The sequence below is a fragment of the Paramisgurnus dabryanus genome, chromosome 12 (genome assembly GCF_030506205.2).
Source record: "Paramisgurnus dabryanus chromosome 12, PD_genome_1.1, whole genome shotgun sequence".
Classification (NCBI taxonomy): Eukaryota; Metazoa; Chordata; class Actinopteri; order Cypriniformes; family Cobitidae; genus Paramisgurnus; species Paramisgurnus dabryanus.
Window position 1 is genome coordinate 32687481 of NC_133348.1, and position 21219 is coordinate 32708699.

The 21219-nt window shown below is 37.2% G+C and overlaps 1 protein-coding gene across 2 annotated transcripts in view; it reads left to right on the forward strand.

Moving 5' to 3' along the window:
• Nucleotides 1-20961, forward strand: part of ttc13 (tetratricopeptide repeat domain 13) — a 34685-nt gene extending 13724 nt beyond the window's left edge. The window contains exons 7-23 of one of the 2 annotated variants that reach the window (XM_065268965.2): nt 586-702; nt 2366-2476; nt 2592-2674; nt 2760-2901; nt 3325-3499; nt 6471-6627; nt 6769-6899; nt 11484-11616; nt 11721-11813; nt 11893-11976; nt 14035-14119; nt 14321-14427; nt 14571-14706; nt 15697-15776; nt 18750-18828; nt 18933-19012; nt 20006-20961. In XM_065268965.2, the coding sequence (XP_065125037.1) occupies nt 586-702; nt 2366-2476; nt 2592-2674; nt 2760-2901; nt 3325-3499; nt 6471-6627; nt 6769-6899; nt 11484-11616; nt 11721-11813; nt 11893-11976; nt 14035-14119; nt 14321-14427; nt 14571-14706; nt 15697-15776; nt 18750-18828; nt 18933-19012; nt 20006-20120 (1908 nt within the window). In that variant the 3' untranslated portion in view covers nt 20121-20961. Of the gene's footprint in view, nt 1-585; nt 703-2365; nt 2477-2591; nt 2675-2759; nt 2902-3324; nt 3500-6470; nt 6628-6768; nt 6900-11483; nt 11617-11720; nt 11814-11892; nt 11977-14034; nt 14120-14317; nt 14428-14570; nt 14707-15696; nt 15777-18749; nt 18829-18932; nt 19013-20005 lie in introns of both variants that reach the window. The other variant, XM_065268964.2, reaches the window with a different exon arrangement.
• Nucleotides 20962-21219: the final 258 nt, after the last annotated feature.

The window sequence follows — 21219 nt, forward strand, 5'->3', positions numbered from 1 at the left end:
ACAAACCCTCTTATGCGAGGAAAAGTATTTTAATGTGAAACTCTGATGATGATAATAATAATAACAATTGCCAACTATTGTCATGAAAGCCTGCTATTGGAGATATGGCTGACTATCGTATCGGAACAACCCTGGTAGACTATATAGCATTTCTGTCGAAATCTTCCCAAAAGTTACACAATGAACCTTTAAGAGGTTAGACTCTTACACACTTTAAACAACTCAAATATTATGGATATATTACTCAGCAATGGTATTGAATGATGAATTTGCACATGGTTTGTCTTAAAGTATATTAAAAACACCACATAGACATATAAAACAACAATAAAAACGTGATTTTCACCACAGTGGGACTTTAAGTTAAAACATACATTCAAAACAAAACAAAGTTATCCGCTGGTTTCAAGTAAAAAAGCTAAGAAAAGTAAAGTTAGCTTTGAGAAAAACTGCATCATCATTTGTTTGCAGATTCCACAAAAGCAATAACATTCAACATTTTTAAAGAGTCACTGAATACACATTGGTTTACTCTGAGCCTGTGTTGTTTTTATAGTGTTAATAATGTAACTCGTGTGATTTCAGATTCTGTCTCCATTGGGTCGTATTAGTGAGGCTCTTTCTGACTTGACAAAAGCCATACAGCTGCAGCCTTCAGCTCGACTCTACAGACACAGAGGAACACTGCTCTTCATATCAGAGGTACACACACACACACACACACACACACACACACACACACACACACACACACACACACACACACACACACACACACACACACACACACACACACACACACACACACATTCTTTTTTTAATCCCCATTAAACCAAAGCAGTCTCATTAGACTTTTGATTTGATTCTCAATGTGAGGTCACATTGATCAAGCTCCGCCCACTTACAGTCCTGCATTACCATAGTTTCCTCCCTTAGCGAGTTGTACCCTGTCCACTAGATACTATTGTCTCAGACTGTATTAATCAGATCTATTTTAACTGAAAGTGCTTACTGTCTGTTTGTAAGGACGTGAGGAGCTGTAGCATATTTGCATTTAAAGGTCACAGACATTAAAACAGCGCCCATCCCAAATAAGGGCATTTTGGACATGCAATAATAATTGATTGTGGGGTATTTTCAGCTGAAACTTTAGACACATTCTGGGCACACCTGAAGCTTATTACATCTTGTAAAAAGGCCATAATATGTGAAGAGTTTGGTTCCAAAACGCAATAAATCCATTTTGACAAATTTTGGTAAAAACGTGTTTTCTATACCAAGAAAGTGTCAAGATGAAAACCACTATTTTCTGTTACAAACTTTCACATTGCATCTTTAGGTTATAAAAACATAAAAAATTCGAATCCATAACTTGATTTTCAAAGATTTATTATAAAAACTGATTATTTTTTCCACAAAATGCAATAAATCCATGACAAGTTTTTATTCAAAATGCTATACATCTATTGAATCAATCGCCTATAAAAATGTGCATTCATCTTTGCCATGTTATATTCATTAAGTTGACTAGTTGTACACACTAATTAAAAATATAAACATTAATGTCATTAATCAAAACACTTACTTTGTCATATTAAGAACACTGTCATTGCTGCGGTTATACTTGACGTCGTCGCTTAACGTTTTTCACAGCGATCAGCTGTAAAATGTTTTGGTCCTGCTCGATTTTCGTTGACTTTGAGTAAAATAATGGAAAGTTTTTCATAAGATCCCCTGGGGTCAATATGTTATCATGACAGAAACTTGATGCTGTCGGCCCGGGCAAACAAGCACCCGTCTCCCGAGTGCCTCTCGTGTAAATTATTAGATGTTGATGGCTTACGTTTCTTTCCCGTCACAGAAAACCATCACAGGTTTATCAATGCTATTAAAGTAATATTTTGTTTTTGTTTGTTTGTTGATCACGAAGTACAAAGTAGATGAGGAAAACTAGGACTCTGTGTACTCTGCGCGCCGCCATTGTTTGTTTACATTGCGTGAATGGTACGCTGTAATTTCTGGAACGGATTTATTGCGTTCTGTAAAAAAGGAGGAGTGGCGTTTATTGCGTTTTGGGAAAAAAGGGAGAAAAGATGACAGATAACACGGCGGATATTGGATTTTGCGTAAAATTAAGAATTTACTTTTTAATACTGACCTGATGTAATACTGATTCTGGCAGTAACTCTTTTTTTTTTTTTTCAAAAATGGCCTTTATTGCGTTTTGGAACCAAACTCTTCATGTGTCCTTTAAATAATTTTAATCTGTATAGGAATCATTATTAAATTATTATGTGATTATATCCTAAGTAATTATAGGATTATATCATCTGATTTTCATTAATTATTCATACTTGTCATAAAGGATTATGTAGCAGCCATGGAGGATTTTCAACAGTCTCTGGAGCTGAAGAAGAACCAGCCCATTGCTTTGCTCTATAAAGGATTGACCTTCTTCCACAGAGGCCTCCTAAAGGTTTGCAATATGACTTTTACTATTGAATAATCCAGAGTCACTTCAGATTAGGAGCCACTGGTGTTTGTAATAAAAAAAAAAGATTTGCTACTAAATAGTTGTTTTTCTGCCGCAGGAGGCTATCGAGGTGTTCAGAGAAGCTCTGAAATTAAAGCCAGACTTTATAGATGCATACAAGAGCTTGGGACAGGCTTACAGGTGAGACGCCAAAGAGACGTTATGATTCAATTCAGACCTTTTAAACGTTCATCTCTGGTCATTATGTGTATGTATGTGTGTTCAGGGAGTTGGGGGACTTTGAGAACGCAATGGAAAGCTTCCAGAAAGCCCTGTTACTGGATCAAAACCACATTCAGTCTCTTCAGCTCCGAGGAATGATGCTGTATCACCACGGAAGTTTACAGGAGGCCATCGGCAACTTCAAGGTGAATCACTGACCACGGTTACATGCACCTTCATATTGCGAATATAATGAGATTTGGGCAATATTGTGATTAAACTTTACCTCATGTAAACACAATACTTCAATAAAAATAATGCAATTAAGTTAATAATCGCAGCAAGTATAATTGTATAAAACAGGTGATGTATGCCGTTTTTAATTGCATCTATATGGCACTAACTGAAGTGTACTCGTGTTTTTGTCATGAACATGAAGCACAAATTTGTTTTAAACTTGACATTAGAAAGTTTTTTGTATATAGCGTTAAGTGAGAGTTGATTTTCAGTGAGCTTGAGTCAGTTTTGTTTAGATTCTGGTAAGCAGTTGCCAGCATCATTGGGATTGCATGTTTAAGTTTGTTGTTGTATGCTTGTTTCAGTTGTGTCTTTGTCGTGTTGTGTTTCAGAGATGCCTGCAGCTAGAGCCTTATAATGAGGTGTGTCAGTACATGAAGGGTCTCAGTCATGTGGCAATGGGACAGTTTTACGAGGGCATTAAAGCTCAGACTAAAGTCATGCTCAACGACCCTCTCCTAGGACAAAAAGCCAGCTCCGAGTATCTCAAAGTCAAATATCTCAGAGGTGAGAAATCGGCAGACCTTTAATATCATTTTAAAGTTACGAACACAAAATGTGTGCATGTACAATGTGCATAAATAAAATTTTGCTATTTAAATATACTAATAAATAACTCCACCCCAAAAATAAAACCGATCTGATTATGTACTTACAACCATGTCATTCAAGATGTTTATGTCTTTCTTAATTCAGCCAAACACGGTTGGATTTGTATGAAATAATATTGTGGTTCCTTTTTGCTTTATAATGGCATTGAACATGATCAACATTTTGAAGCTGTAGAAGTAATCTATATGACACAAAGCGATAGGTTTGTGGGGAAACAACTGTTTCATCAACAATTCATATTTTGAGCTTTTTTAGCGATAGCTGACACGCATGTAATATAAAAAAGGTAGCTGGCATTTTAATGTATCACATAATAAGGAACGAGTAATGGAAACGCCAAATTTTGAATAAAAAACTCTTTATTCACAAAAACGTTTTTATGCTCGTTCAAGGTTGTTTTTGAAGAGTTAATGCGCAGGGCCATAAGGTGCGTTCGTCTTCATGTGGCGGCGAAAGAACTGACATGCGGATGACATCAAAGTACCGCAAGAGTGAGTCGAAATTAGTCGTCACTAGGGATGTCCCGATCCGATCACGTGATCGGAAATCGGCTCCCGATCACGTGGTTTCAGACTCGATCGGAATCGGACGTTACCTTCCGATCAGGACTCGGATACATATGCAGGGTTTAAATTGGGCCAGGGTCGTCCGGGGCTATCAGATGGAAGGTCTCGCTCTACGCCAATGTACGCGCTGCGCTGGTGCGTGTGAACTGACGCGAATAATGACGTGTTTTTATTCTAAAGCCGCCTTTCCACTGCACACGACATACGGAAACGACAGTCGGAGTTCTCCCCCTAGTGGCAGTCGTAATGAAGTTTCAGTTTAATCGTATATGGAAGGGAAGCTCATTCCATCGCAAGAGGCTTCATTCTAATATTTTTACCATGGTGGAATAAATAAATGAATGCAAATGAATGAAACAATAAACAGCTATGCATATATGACAAAGATTGCCAATATTTTTTTGAGAGAACATATAAAGACAAGATTAAAATAATTACATACACAAATTAAATTAATAATGTATTTATTATCAGTAATCAATAGTGTTTTTTAAGGATTCAAGTGTAACTAATAAAGTTAAACCAAAAGGATTAATCATTTTCACCTCACACACAGTTTGTGATTGGAATACAATGAAAAACATAACTTCCGGTCGGCATATCGCATGCGGTTTAGTCGCACAAGTTCAAATTTTTTAACGCATCCAACCGTCAAAACGGATCCGATATTTACGCATCCGCAGATGGTCGACACCTCACGCATCCGCTTTACGACTCTCCATAGGAAATGAATGACTTCCGGCTTATCGGCCGTCGTTTGTCGTGTGCAGTGGAAAGGCGGCTATAGGCTTCAAACACTCGTGCATGCGGTGCATCCACGACAAAACCGGGTTTTTCCCGCTCATTTAAACGACGCGTCGATCGTTTTTGTCACTATGTGCTCAGTTAATCTACATCAGTACGTAGCTTCGTGTCTCATTCAGAACCTCAAGAACGCGCATTCGCGCAGGAGGATCACATTACACATTGTAGAGATGAGAGATAGAGAGAGAGGGAAGAATGGTGCACACGTCAAAAAAACTTAATAGAAGTCTAGAAACAAATGATTAAAGTATGTATAGCTATGTCAATCATCTTATTACAATATGTTAACTAGATGACTGGATACAACTTACTGTATAGTTTAATAAAATAATGTATTTTGATTATACAAATCAATTACGACCTAACTATAGTAGTGATTGTTTTACTAACTGCTGACCACCTTAGGGAAACTCTATGGCTAATTTATAAGACATAGCCTATTGCTGAATAAATATGTTGTTTTTCTTGTTAATTGAGTCTTTTTGGGTAGCCTATCTTATGCCTAGAATTAGTCAAGGAGGTTGATTCTTATAACTTCCTTTAAAAGTTTGATCAATTGTGCATAATGACATGTGCACCAAATGCATATAGGGTGTCAGACTCATAGATTTGCATAATTTAAAGTTCAGGTTTTAAAGTTTGGGTCAACCTATGGCACAGCTTTAAAGCTGAAAGTTATCAAATCCTGTCAGAGGTCCAAAATGTCATTGAAACAGACCAGTGGCTTTGCTGTCATCAGGATTAAACATGTTACCCCTCGAACCCTCCCTCCTAACAGAGCATCCCCACAAAACAAACCCCAATTTAACCCCTGAACATATATACTATATTCTCTTTTTTTTTAACACATCTATAGTTATGCGCTGGCACAGAGTTAGACCCTTTTGACTCCACACAGAAACAGCAACGTGTGTGGCATGACATAAGGAACATCCTAGATCTGTTTTTTGCTCTTCTTTATTCTTTTTTTAATGTATTATAGAAGTATCGGATCGGGACTCTGTATCGGCAGATACTCAAAATCAAATGACTCGGACTCGAGGGCAAAAAAAACTGATCGGGACATCCCTAGTTGTCACAGACTATGATATCTCGAATCACTCTCGCTGTATTTTGACGTCATCCGCCTCTCTGTTCTCGCCGGGCTGCATGAAGTCAAACAAGCCTATTGTCTGTTTACATGCTCATTTTAACTATTGCTAAAAGCTGAAAATATGGATCTCTTTTTCACAAACCTATCATTTCACTTCAGAAGACGTTTATGAATGCATTAATTATATATGCACTAGTTTTGTGGTAGTTTAAGAATGCGCTTTTGGATTTTTTAAAATGTACTTTTAAAAATAAAGTAATCATAATATGCTAATAAAGTAATTTGAGTCATTTTTAAAACACAAATTTTTTACATTTATTGTTCAAATGTACCAATTAAAGATGAGGCCCTGATAAACCATTTCTAGTGAAATGAAATGTGTTTCTCTTTCACATGTGATCAGAGTACTCGAGATATTTGCACTCTCATCTGGATGTACCTGTAGCGGAGTACAATGTCGATCAGGATTTGCCGGGAAACTTTAAGAACCACTGGGCCAAAAATCTTCCTTTCCTCATAGAAGATTATGAAGAGCAGCCTGGACTTCAGCCTCATATTAAGTGAGTTTGGGGAAAAACTCAGCCTGTAGATTATTGTTTGGGATCACTTATTTTAAATTACTTCAATTGAATTTGTCAGTATATTTTTGCATATATTTCCTATATTTCATTTCTGTTTTGTCTCTTTGTCGTCATGTTTAGAGATGTTCTACCTCAGAACTTTGAAAGTTACTCTGTTGATGTTCAGAAGCTCATTTGTACAGCGGATCATCTCGGAGCATTGATGCAATATGACACATTAGGGTTCTTACCAAACCTCAGAATACACAGAGGTCAGAGCTCTTCAACATCACAATATTATACATACATATCTGTGGGCAAGACTAACCGTGGGTTCACACCAGTCGCGTTTGAGGCATCAAAATCACGTCTACCGCGTCTAGTTTGCTGCTTGAACATTTTGAGTTTACTCGCTTCATTTGCACGTGAAATTCTAGTCATGGGAGGGGCTTCTGCGACTCCGCTCGCTTTCTGTAATCACGTCACTATTAGAGCAAGCTCCTGATTGGTTAATGCAGCGCATTTTTCCGCCAAAGTTCATAATTTTCAACTCGTGCGTTTCCTGCGGCAACGATCAATTTGGGCCATACGCGGAATCGCGTCTACCGCGCAGTGTTAAATGCATCATTTGCGCCGCGAGACTTCCAGACACACGTCAACGCATTTTCACATTGACTTAACATTGAAATCCCTTGCGCTTCACACCTCTACCGCGGCTGGTCTGAATTCAGCATAAGGACCAGATTTACTATACAGGGCAAATTAGCGTGAAAGCGCAATCCCAAAAAAGCGGTAAAATCTGTGGGTTATTTACTAAAAAAGCGCAAATGAAATAACACCGGCGCAAAAACTGATTTCCATAATGATCAACGTAATCTACTAAGAGCAGCACAAATTAATTTAGGGTGACAAATAAGCAGAGCTGATGAGGTGAAGGTGATCTACTAACACTTAATGCGCTTGAATGCAGCACCACGGACATGGCAGCGGAAAATGCAGGGTGTGTAATCTCAGCCATAGTACACCGAAATTAATTGGAGGACAATGAATGAAGGCTTACAAGAAGTTTTGAAACACCTGCTATTGTGTGACTTCTCCTAGTGACTTCTATTTTATTTACTTTAGCAAATAAAAAATCACACGGCTTGGCAAACTATTTTTTTTTTTTAAATAATATGTTACTCTGGCATTCCAAATAAACTGTTACATGTTAAAAAATCCTCTGCCTTGTACCATGTGCGGTCTGATCTATATGATGCAGAGGTGTAAAGAGTAGCTGAAAGCCATATTTGAGTAAAAGTACAAATTCCTTACTGTAAAAATTACTCCACTACAAGTTACAAGTCACCAATTTAAATATGACTTGAGTAAAAGTATTAAAGTAACCCAATTTAAAAGTACTCAAGTATTTTTACTCGTACTGAATGTTGGCTCAAAGATGCACTAGTCCTCAACACAAAGAGACATTGTAGGTCTGGGCAGTGAAAACTAAGAAAGTTTATTTATGAGGTTTTATTTCCTATTATTACACGGCTCTCTGGAATGCTTGATTCTGATTGGTCAGTTGAGACATTTGCAGGTTCGTTCTTTTCGAATAATAACCGCTCCAAAATAATAACGCATAGCCGGTACTACTTTTACGAGTAAGATCGCTCCGCGCCAATAAAGATTACTGTTTGTTTGGCGCCATCTTGTGACAAACACTGGACAACCACGACAAGACACAGAGAGCTTACTGAGACTGAACTTGACAAAATAGAGCATGAAAGCTACGAAGCCAACACACAAAAAAATACAGAATGGGCATTAAAACTTCTCAAAGACTGGCTAAAAGAGAAAAAAATGGAGACAGACAAGTATGAAGCAGAGGATCTTAATAAGGTATTACGATCATTTTATGCATCTGTGCAAAGTTTCGCGGAAGGATAAAAATGTTAATTTAAAACAAATATGCCAATAAAATGTTTCAAATTCATATTCATGTCCAGTTTTTTTTCTTATGTGACAAGTAGCCGTGTAATAAGCGGGATAATGTAGAGTCAGCCGGTAGTTATCGGGAAATAAGCCCCTTCAGTGTGATACAAGACCCTCCGCTTCGCGTCGGGTCCTGATCACACTGTCGGGGCTTATTTCCCAATAACTACCGGCTGCCTCTACATTATCCCTTACATATAGAAAAGAAATCAAACACCTCAAAATGTTGACCTGGCAGAACAAACACAAATTAAACATAGTCACAGTCTTTTGACTAAAACTTTATTTCGTTTTAGTCATATTTTTGTCATCTGAATTGATTTAGTTTTAGTCTAATTTTATTCAACTAAATGCCATGAGATTTTAGTCTAGAAATCTACATTAAATTTAATTTAAACCCATTTAATTTTAGTCTAGTGTCATTGTGTACTTGAATGTGCCATGCTGAAAAATATATAGCCTAACTTTGTGATATAAATATATGGTAACACTTGAACTACAATAAGGTTCATTAGTTAACATTAGTAAGCTACATTAGTTAACATGAACTAATAATGAACTGCACTTATACAGCATTTATTCATCATTGTTAATGTTAATTTCAACAATTACTAATACTTTATTAAAATCTTGTTAACATTAGTTAATGCACTCTGAACTAACATGAACAAACAATTAAAGCTTACATTTTTATTAACTTACATTATCAAAGATGAATAAATAATGTAACAAATGTATTGCTCATGGTTTGTTCAAGTTGGTTAATACATTAACTACTGTTAACAAATGAACCTTATTGTAAAGTGTTACCAAATATTCTTATATAGGCCTATCCTAAAAAATATATAATTTTAATATTTAAAAATTCCAGTAAACTAAAATTGCACTAACAGAAATATGATAATGCATATTAAAAACGTGAAGTTGTTCATTTGAAAGATTGACTGTAAACACGTGTAGTAGACGTAACACGACTACTGTATCTCACATTAAGTGCACTACATTTCTTCCGTCATGCATCCCTCTTTACAGTAAATACATTACAGCATACTTGATTAAATGTGAGGACAGTGAAATTGTACACTTATTATCAATCTTATAATGTACTTAAGTTACTCGGGCAATCAGTACAGGACCTCGCTGGTTTATATAGTAAGTTATATCAAGTTATGTAACTCAGGTTAGCTGATAAAGTAGCATCAGAGTATATAAACATTTGTGCTTGCCTTTGAGTTGCGCGATGACCCTCTTGCAATCGCGCATCACTTTTGTTTTGATTGTAGCATCACATGTTTAACAAAGGGTCCCTTGACTGAAGCAAATGTGATATGCATCCATATGTTTGCTCTTTATCTCTTCTCTCAGATCAGACGCGAACTTTTCTACAGTTTATGACATACGCAGCACGCAGATGTCCCACTACGGTGGCTCAACGCAAGCCATTCAGCGTTTGACATCAAAGTACCGCGATACCAGACTTCTCCATATGCATTTGATTCGCTCTCGCAGTACTTTGATTTCATACGATTGATCTGCGCAGCGCCAAATGAAGTCCCTCAGTTGTGTGTGCGCGTGTAACCTCGCGACCACAGATTCTATCCATCATCACCCTCTGACACTTTCGTCTCGTTTTTATTTGACGAATAAACAATGTAGCGAGTAAAGTTAAGTGTCATTTCAAATGTAGTGGAGTAAAGAGTACAAATACCCAATCAAAAATGTAATTGAGTAGAGAGTAAAAGTTGCTTATATTTTTGATACTCAGTACAAGTACAAAGTAGCCCAAAAAATACTTAAGTACAGTAACGAAGTACATTTACTCAAGTACTCTGCATCTCTGAGATGCCTCTCCTATCAACAACAATTTCAGCCAAATCAAGCTCAAAACGATTTAAGACATGTTTTTTTCGGAGTTAAATAATGGCGCAAAAAAAACAGTAAAATCACACGCGCTAACATTAGTAAATCGAGTTGCGTAAATAATTGAAATAATCTCCTACCATAAATTTTGTGTCTGAAAGAACGCCTAGAAATGCATATGCATAAGGTCAGTCGCAAAAATAACTAGACCACACCTTTTCAGCGCTAATGATTCACTGCGTGTCTCTTTAGTAAATCCTGATAGTCTTTATTTAACACCGAAATTAATGATGGTTTTTGCTGGAGCAAGCTGTTAGTAAATTAGTAAAGCTGTTTACACTTTAATGATAATCATAACTTCAAATATAACAATAACTATATTCGCATCAGCGCCATCGGACGATTTCGATAACTTTATTTATTCACCCACACACTGCAGTACTCGCGCAAATCAGTTACCTTCAATGGCCATGACTAATAGTGCAGATGTCCTTTAATATAAACTTTTGCAATTGTTTACATACCCTTCCTTGAATGTGTAAATATGCTGTTCTTGTTGCATTTACAGCATCTTTAACCATCAGATGTCCTCGACACATTGTGTTTTGCATATATATCTCTAAACAGTGAATCTAGAATGTTATCTTGGTGTTGTCAGTGTGGTAGAATAAAAACATAACGTAGTCAATTTCTTAGCAAAATTGCTGGATACTTGAGGTTATTTTATGTTATGGAACTCAGCAGAGCTTCTCCACAGTGCCATCTGTCATGTTAAATATGTTAGCACTTTAAATTCAAAAAGATTTGATTGGCTGTCAATGATGTATCGTTCATGAGTTAAAATAAAAAAACGCTTTTTGTATCTTTATTGTTATGGTTGCAGTGTGAACTCTGCTATAATATAAAACGTTTTTTTTTTTTCGTTATCACCCATGTAAACGGCCCTTTACTCACTTCATCTGAAGCAGATGTTACGCTTATGTAGTCTGATGAAGTTGTATCTCTGTTTTGTGCTTTTGCAGCAATGGGTTTGGCCACCATTGAGGTGATGCAGGCCATGCAGCGCACTTGGAGTAACTCAAAGGTTCGAGTCAACGGAAAGACCAGACAGCTGCAGTGGAGAGACATGTTTGACATTGCAGTGAAATGGAGAAGGTCAGAGATCACCTCACAGACTCTGCAGGAGATTTTAACATGTTTCGTGTGATCTGCACAGTGGCAGGCCTGCTTGTTAATCTTTGACGTATGTGTGCCAGCAGGATTGCAGATCCAGACCAGCCAGTGCTCTGGTTAGATCAGATGCCTGCTAGAAGTTTAAGTAGAGGATTCAACAATCACATTAATCTCATCAGGTGCTGCATTCACCCTCAGCGTGTCACTTCCTGCTTAAACAGGATGTTTTTAATGGTTGTTTCTCTTGTTGTTTCACAGAGGGCAGATCATTAATATCAGATATCTGGAATATTTCAGTAGTATTCTCAGCTTTGTAAAGGACAGAATACTGGTTTATCACGGGTGAGTCTTTAATGTTTTAAAGCTGGGGTTTGAACTTTCTTATTGATATAAGCTATTCTTATTTAATGCATTTATTGTTTGGCATCAGGGCACAGACACAGATTGTTATTCCCACAAGTCATTCGCACGAAAGCCAAAATCGCTCTCACATCTAAAAGCTACACTAACCTAATTCACTTGCAAATAATATTAAAAAGAAAATCACTCTCTGTTCTTGACTGAAGAACTGTTGTACTTAATAAGAATCTGTGTATATTTAATTCACACACTGAATACTGTAAGTGTTTTATTTTCAGTACTTTTAACAGACATAAGACTTTTTAATGTGGAAGAATGAATATTTGTTGTGATTTTTTTTTTTTTTGATTCTCTAATAAAACAATAATATACCTAATTACTGCAAATAATACAACAAAGGCAACATCTGTGGTATTACGTTATCTACAAAAAAGGTTTACAGTTACAGTCATCAAAGAGCCTACATATCAGCTTGAAGAATCTGTATCAGGCATTGGTATTCGCCAAATTCGGTACTCCGTATCAGCTGGAAAAATCCTTTTGTTTGTTCATTTGCGCACCTCGCGCTTTCGTTGTTTGCGCACCTCGCGCTTTCGTTGTTTGCGCACCTCGCGCTTTCGTTGTTTGCGCACCTCGCGCTTTCGTTGTTTGCGCACCTCGCGCTTTCGTTGTTTGCGCACCTCGCGCTTTCGTTGTTTGCGCACCTCGCGCTTTCGTTGTTTGCGCACCTCGCGCTTTCGTTGTTTGCGCACTTTGTTCTTTGCGCCCCTTGCGCTTTCGTTTGTTCGCTTGTGCACCACTCACTTTTGCACCTCTCACTTTCATTATTTGCGCACCTCTCACTTTAGTTCTTAACACATCTCACACTTTTGGTCATTGTGCACCTCGCGGTTTAATTTTTGCGCACCTCGTGCTTTCGTTTGTTTGCGCGCCTTGTGCTTTTCTTCGTTTGCACACCGCACGCTTTCGTTAATTTGATTGCACACCTTACACATTCATTTATTTGTTCCTTTGCACACCTCGTTTGTTCACGTACCTCACACATTTGTTTGTTTGTGCACCTCGCGTTTTGTTTGTTTGCGTACCTGCCGTTTTCGTTTGTTTGCGCACCTCGCGTTTTTGTTTGTTTGCGCACCTCGCGTTTTCGTTTGTTTGCGTATCTGCCGTTCTCGTTTGTTTGTGCATCTCGCGTTTTTGTTTGTTTGCGCACCTCACGTTTTCGTTTGTTTGCGTACCTGCCGTTTTCGTTTGTTTGCGCATCTTGCGTTTTCATTTGTTTGCACACCTAGCGTTTTCATTTGTTTGCCCATCTTGGGTTTTCGTTTGTTTGCGCATCTCGTGTTTTTGTTCATTTGAGCACCTCGCGCTTTCTTTTGTTTGCGTACCTCGCGTTTTTGTTTGTTTGCGCATCTTGTGTTTTCGTTCGTTTGAGCACCTCGCACTTTCGTTTGTTCATTTGCGCACCTCTCACTTTTGTTCTTGGCGCACTTTCGGTCTATGCACCCCTCACGCTTTCGTTCTTTGCACACCTCATGCTTTCGTTCGTTCGTTCGTCCTTTGAACAGCTCACACTTTTGTTTGTTTGTGCACTGCACGCTTTTGATTGTTAGTTTGTTTCTTTCTCATTCTGTCGACCCACCTCACGCTTTCATTATGTCAACCCACTTTCTGTTCCATCCACCCACTTACTTAACTCACTGACACTCTCTCACTCACTCACTCACTTTCTAATTCTCACACTACTCTCACTCACTTCTTAACTCATTGAATGATTTACAAATTTTCTTTATTTACACAACTCGTTCATTCGTTCATCTTGTTCGTTTGTTCATCTTGTTCATTCATTCGTTCATCTTGTTCGTTCATTTATTCGTTCATCTTGTTTGTTCATTCATTCGTTCATCTTGTTCGTTCGTTCGTTCGTTCGTTCGTTCGTTTATCAATTCTTTACCTGACTTATTTGTTTTTAATTTTTTTTACACATTTATCTATTTACATGGGTTGTTTTATGCATTTATTGGCTTGTCTTCTCTCCATCAGGGCATATAACTCGCGAGGTCTTCAGGAAGTCAAGCAGGCTCTGGAGAATGTGATTAAAGTGGAAGATCTGCTTCCCATCATGAAGGTAAAATGACCAGCAGAAGATTTTAACATCTATGTGTCATAGCATGTTTATCCATATCTCAGTTCATCGCAAGCTGGATAATTTGTTGCCGTTCTTAACTAAATATTTTGAGAGATCTCACTTTCATACATTTAAAAGACCATAAGGAGTTCAGTATTGTGGCATTCATGCTTCTCTAATATGTTTGTCTTTATGAAGCAGTTCAACAGTAAAACCAGAGATGGATTCACGGTCAACTCTAAAGTGCCCAGTATGAAGGATCCTGGCAAAGAATATGACGGTTTCACCATCACTATCACCGGAGATCGGTAAGAAATTCCTTTTATTATACAAAATATTCAATCGGTAATGTAACTTAATGTTTGTTCTGGTTTTGTAAAATAACTGCTCATGTTGTGAAGAGTTGAAAATGATAGATGAGATGTTTTGTTATGTGTGTGTTGTGTGTTAGGGTGGGAAATATGCTGTTTTCAGTGGAGACCCAGACCACAGATGAACGGACGCAACAGTATCAGTCAGAGATTGAAGCGCTTTATAAAGATCTCACAGCTAAAGGCAAAGCTCTGATGCTTTCGACTGAATTAGGGGTAAGAATGTCTGTTTATCCTGCTTCTGTCCTGAGAGCTTTACTGTCTGATGAGTATCAATATATCTCTGAGCGACTGCTGATGTGTGCACGTGTTCAGTAGTCACGTCTCACAGCGATTAAATTCACTGACACGATGGTGATCATAGCTCTGGAATCTGCACCTGTCTGACCTGTTACACAGAGAATCATGGGAAGCGTATCATCTGTTTGAAATAGGGCTCTTTCTTACCAACACACGTCTCACTGTTACACCCATGTAAATATAGCTGTATTACTACACAGAGAACAACGGCATACAGCTGTTATATCTAGGGCTTTAAATTTAATGTTTAAAAGTGGTGTAGTTATGAGACAATTAAAACTTAAAAATGTTTTAATTGTCTCACACCATCTATGTATTTCAAATAAAGTTTGATGTACTACTGTAATCAAAATTGAGGTGCTTAAAAATATCATAGGTTATTAAAAACATTGAGCATCTTGTGATAAAGACACTTATGGGTCAATGACATGGCATTATGTACTATAAAAATAAATGGATAAATATATGGCATTTTATAATTTCAAATGTCACTATCAAATAAACAACCAATCAGCATGACACAGGAAGCACATTAAAACTTTTCTGGCAAATAGTCTGTGATTGGTTATACCAACTGACATTTTTTTTTTATATGGATGTATTGTATTGTGATGTATTTCTAAACGCTTTGTTTCTTACTCAAATGCATTGCATCTATTTTTAAAAGATGTTTAAAAATGTTTTAGGAGCTTGATTTGTCATTGACCCTTATGCCTACTTTGCTTAGATTGACAAACTTGATTCCCAACTGCTGAGTTATTGTCAATCAACCATGTTGAAACAACCCAGCATTTTTTAGAGTGCACATAAGATGTTTGGCATATTTCACAAAACCTCAAGAAAAGAGAAAATCAAACTCGTATGCTATAACACTAAATGTAAACCTCTGTGTCTTTCTCTCTTTAGGATGCTGATGCAGTTTGTAATTTGATTCTGTCTCTGGTGTATTACTTTTGTAACCTCATGCCTTTGTCCAGAGGCTCCAGGTAAGAAAACAATTACACTGACCTGATTAAATAACATTAACCTCACATTATACTTGTTATGAGAACTTGGGATTTAAAGGATTCAATTCTCAGTCTTTTATGGCCCTGTAATGGAAATCCAGCACAATAGTAATGAGACATTGTCACCGCCCTTTTTTTTAACTCATCTTACCTGCTGGACAAAAGCTCTGTGGAGTGGAAATGTATTAGGATGACTTTTTTATACAGTAGTTTTAATCAATTAAAAGATAGGAATGTAGCTAAATAAAATAATTATTTGTCTTGTTAACAAGTATAAATGTAAAATTTGTTATAATTAAAATAGTTTGAAGTTGTAAAACGTTGCATATAACAATTTTAAGTAGTTTAAAAAGTTTAAAAATAAACTTATTTGCCAATTAGAAAAGGTACTTCATTATACACGCCCCTACCCCAATAGAATCTGGACCTTTTTGTAATAAAGTGGTTCTCAAACTGGGGGCCGTGGTCCCCTGGGGGGGCCCTGAGATGGTGCCAGGGGGCCCCAGTTTTATGACATTTTATAAAATGCATTAAGTTATCAGGAATTAATAAGTTTTGGTTAATTCAAATTTTATGTTTTACAATTTTTTATGTCATAAATTTTCTTTGGGGGGGCCTCAAAGGGCACAAGTGGGGGTCACTGTACACAAGGGGGGCTGCACTCCGAAAAAGTTTGAGAACCACTGTTTTAATAGACCCATCCCACACATACGCAACCCAGACAACGATGTTGGTTGGTAGACTCGCCCCTTACTGCTGATTGGCTACAAGTGTGTTTTGGTAGTCGGCCCAACTCCCTTTTCCAAAGTGTTTTTCAGATATCGTGCACTGCGCCGTTAATTGTTGTTAAAGCTGCAATCTGTGTCTTTTGCCTCTCTATTGCCTTCTCTGTTTGAAACTAGGGGTGGGCAAAAAAATTGATTTTTCGATAATTCTCAAAGAGCATAATCGATTTTTTCATATTTATTTCCGCAAACATTGAACGGAGGAATGGAAGCATTTTAGATTTCACAAGCAAGACGTGTTGTGGCTTTTAATCTCTTTTTATTATTTACCCACTTGTAAACTGCTGTTCACTGTTCTTTTTTATTAATATAGTATGTGTATTAAATCTATATTCATTGAGTTGAATCGAGAATCGAGTATAAAAACCTACCTAAGATCCGGAATCGAATATTTAATTGAGAATCGGAATCGAATCGATTTGATAGCTTGTGAATTGAAATCGAATCGATCTGGAACATCTGAATCGATACCCAGCCCTATTTGAAACATAACATTGCAGATTACATTATGAGCATATCTTTACCTTTCTTGAAAAACAACTGATATTTCCAACGAAATCCATCCCAATAGTTCAACTTACAAATCATTTTTAGACAGGGCTTAAGCTTAGCCCCAGACTGACTCAAATGTTAGTGTTGTACTTAACAACTTGCTCTGACAGATCTTAAAATGCATTACTGCTAGTGTTGTGTGCACACCAGTAGTGTTTATTTATAAATTATGTTTTTAAAAATGACTTGAATATCCTAATTTAACCAAGGCCTGGTCCAGGTTTAAACGAATCGCTGTTCGGTGAACCACCCCAAAGTTTATGTACTTGCTTAATAACTGATTTTTGTTTGTTACTACCCAAAAAAAATTATATTGCAGCTTTAAAGACCCACTGAATTGCATTGAAATGCACAGCTTTTTTGATACATTGATGTAATTTCCACTAAAAAGGGAAGTTAGGGTGGAACATATTGAGTGGCTCCTCCCCCTTTCAAAACGGCAGTGGATATAACAAGATTGTCCACTTCTTCTATTACTATTAATTAGGCTTGCCGCGATAGTCGGTGAAACGGTGATTACCGGTGCTTTAGCTTCTCACCAGTTATATCACTTGCCCACCGCGACACTGTCTTTCACCGTCGTTTTGATATTTTCGTGTAATTAAATCATTTAGTTTCGTTAGAGAGAGCAAACACTTACAACTGAATGTGTCTGTTGCCTGAATCCAGCGGAGCTGAACGCGCGTCACGTCACAGAGCAGCCGCAGGTGTCAGATTTCATTTATTTCTGTCAGAGTGTGTGAGATGAGCTGACTGACCAGACAATAGCAGAAGCCGCGTGCTTACTCGTTTTTGTTATAATATACATATATGATGTTTAATATAAGCGAGATCGTTTTGTTGTTGTGTTTTTCATCAAGAAAAATATAAAACCCATCATTCAAACAGCGCTTTTATTGAGAAGTAGCCGGTTGCTCTGCTTGGGACTGGCGGGTTCTGTGAGAATTACCTGCGCACATTGACTCAAGCACTTAAGTAAACCAGCTGTTGCACTCGCATGCACGCAAATTCATAGGCGATTTAACACAGCTTACGCAAGCGCTGCATTTAAACAGTTGCGTAATTCAAAAGTGAAAGTAAAATGTGCACGTCTGCATGCGCATTTATAAGCCCCTCCCACTCGGTGATACCGGGATCACCGAGTTTGTGACGCACCGATTAACCGGTGGGAAAATTACGTCACCGCGGCAACCCTACTATTAATAGGGGACAATGCAACACTCAACATGGCCTTTACAGTTAAAAGAACCAATTATCCATCTATAAAGACTAATGATTGTCCGGGGGAGTGGCTCAGTACAGACTCGCATAAAGTTATTGCCAGGCTTTTTAATTGTAGAGGAAAGACTTGGCACGTAAAAGGGCACCAATAGTGGTGACCCTACTTATTTCTGCAATTACAACTTCCCCAAAGGGATTTTTATTGCGTTTAGTTTATCACACAGCCTGGAATCTTATGAATAATGCCATAAAAATTGTTGATTCGTATTGGCAGAAGTTTTGGATGCTTATACTGTATCTTCCGAATGTTAATTTTGTTGCTATTTTGGTACATTTTTAAAAGCCAGAAAACTTCTATATGTATATATGGTTAAGTTGTCTGTGACTCTTTCAGTGTCGTGGCGTACTCTGTTGTAATGGGAGCACTGATGGCCAGCGGGAAAGAAGTGTTGGGCAGAATCCCATCTGGAAAGGTAAAGACACCTGCTGTAGTTGTAAAGTAATGACGCTTGACATTATTTTTTTAATTAATATAATGCATCTGTAATACATAATAATTTCTGGTTTTATGACCCAGCTTTTCGATTTCGAAGCCATGACCACAGCCAACCCTGATCGCTTCAGTAAAACAGTCAAGAGCTGGATGAATTTAAAAAGGTTAGACAAACTCCACATCACTGCTTTTTAAATTGTAAGTGGTGTTTGCTGATGAAAGCATCATTATTACTATGACTTGTCTGCCCTCATTGAAGCCAAAACACAACATGATGCAAAAATATCAAAGCTATTCAAATTCTTTCTGTTTGCACTTTTTCTTGCCCTTAAAGTAAATCTTAGCTTATCCATGATGTTTAATATACACCAGGAGCAGTCCAATGTGGTTTTTGTTATTGTATATAGTTATTCTGCACAATTTCATACAAACTGTAACCAGTTAAACGATAGAAGATGGTGTCACAAGTGCTACAAAAGCTCCATCTGAAATCTGTCAATGAACATTTAATCCGAGTGCAATGTTCAGAGTACATGTAAACGGTACTGTCATAACCTGCGATGGGATTTAATTCAGTCAGATTGACCAAATTTTGTGCATGCAAACACAGCCATTGTCATATGACCCTTATGTCCTTTGACCAACTGCAAGCATAATTTGTGTTGTTTAACAAGTAAAATGAATAAATGAGGAATTGGTACCTTAATCACTTAGAGTCGCCCGTTTCATAGATTTCCAATGTTTTAATTTGATTAACTTCTTTGAATTTGGCGGCCTCATGGGATAGTAAAGTGTCCATCAAATGCTCACTTAAAAATCTTGTCAGAAGGCGGCCCTGTCCCAAATGGCACCCTAAACACTACGGCTTTCTACAAGTCTGCACTTTTGTGACACTGCTTTGAATGATGGGCAGAAAGGAGTTGCCCAAGAGCACCCTTTTGAAATGTAAAATGACCAATGGGACACCCTGCGATCTTGTTGTCTTATCGGAAACGTGTGTCACCATTCCAAATTTGGTATGTAGCCGTAAGTAGGTCATCCAAGTACTTTTCGCCACTGTTTTTCGAATACTATGAATTCATACTATTTATGAAATTAGGTGATTTCAGCGTAAGAAAAAGCCCAATTTCATAACATTTTTCTTTTTTTTAATCTAGTTTGCCAACATGGTATCACAACCTTCCATCAGTTTCTGAGACGTTCCAGTTCACACGGACCATGATTGAAGTTCTGAACACAGATTCGTCTTCACATTGTCCCAAGAAATCCTGAACTTGAATTGCCACCCAGTCATTTAAAACAAAAACAGGGGCCATCTCTACTCAGGGCATCTTTGCTTATTACTGTCGTTTGAGTTTTAACATATTAAATTTCAATGCAGATTTTACCTGTTTTTCCACAAAAAATGTGTCATTTCTGCTTTGTTCAGGTTTTTCCATTTAGCAAAGTTTCGCTGTCAGTTGTTTTGTTATTAAGATTTGGCATTTGTAAGAATTTGTGGTCATACTTGAGCTGTGTTGAAAATAAAAGCAGCAGGTAATGTAGCAGAATTGAATTTCAGATCTTTTATATCGATAATATTTTTGCGTTTAAGGATTGATTTGTGACTTGCAGAGATGTCCTGTGTAGAGTTTATTAAGCAATATTCTTCAGCTCTGAGATCTGAATACTTGAAGACCGTATGGGAAAGATGTTTGAAATGTCCACACTGACCTTTTGTTTTTTCTTATTTAATGGCTGAACTGAGTGATATGGAGATTAGATACTGAAGATGTTTGTGGGGTTTTTTTTTTTCAAACACTGGGAACAGCCAAATCTCTTTTTTGAGTCTTTAATTTTGTCTGTCTGACTAAAAGCAAAAAAGCTCTTTAATAACATTATATTTTTTATTTTATTTTAAAATCTTAAGGTGACTGTTTTAACTAGAACTTCTGTTTTCATGCTTGGTATGGCAAAGATTTCTTAATTTATCTGTGGAAAAACAGAGACTTGTCTTTTGTTCAGTATGAGGAAAAGAGAAGAGTTGTTGAACGCACAAAAAATTGAAAATGGCAAATTTGTGGCTTACTTTTAATAGACAGGGCCACAGTCAATAAAATCAGTTGAATGAAAACTGTGTCAGTTGTTTAATTTTTGGAATGCTTGGAATTAAATAAAAATTGCGTTTGCAAATTTTCTGTATTTTATAATGAAATTTAGCGTGGTTCTAAAAGTTGGCCATGTAGTATTTCAGTCGTCCGCTGAATGGTACTTTAATCTGTTTTCATAAAAAGTGGGTGGAGCATAATGTTCCACTTGTAATAGCCTACTTATCTGTTTTTTTCTCTCTCTGTCAATACTACAAAATGTAAAAGTTTCTAACTGTGCTATT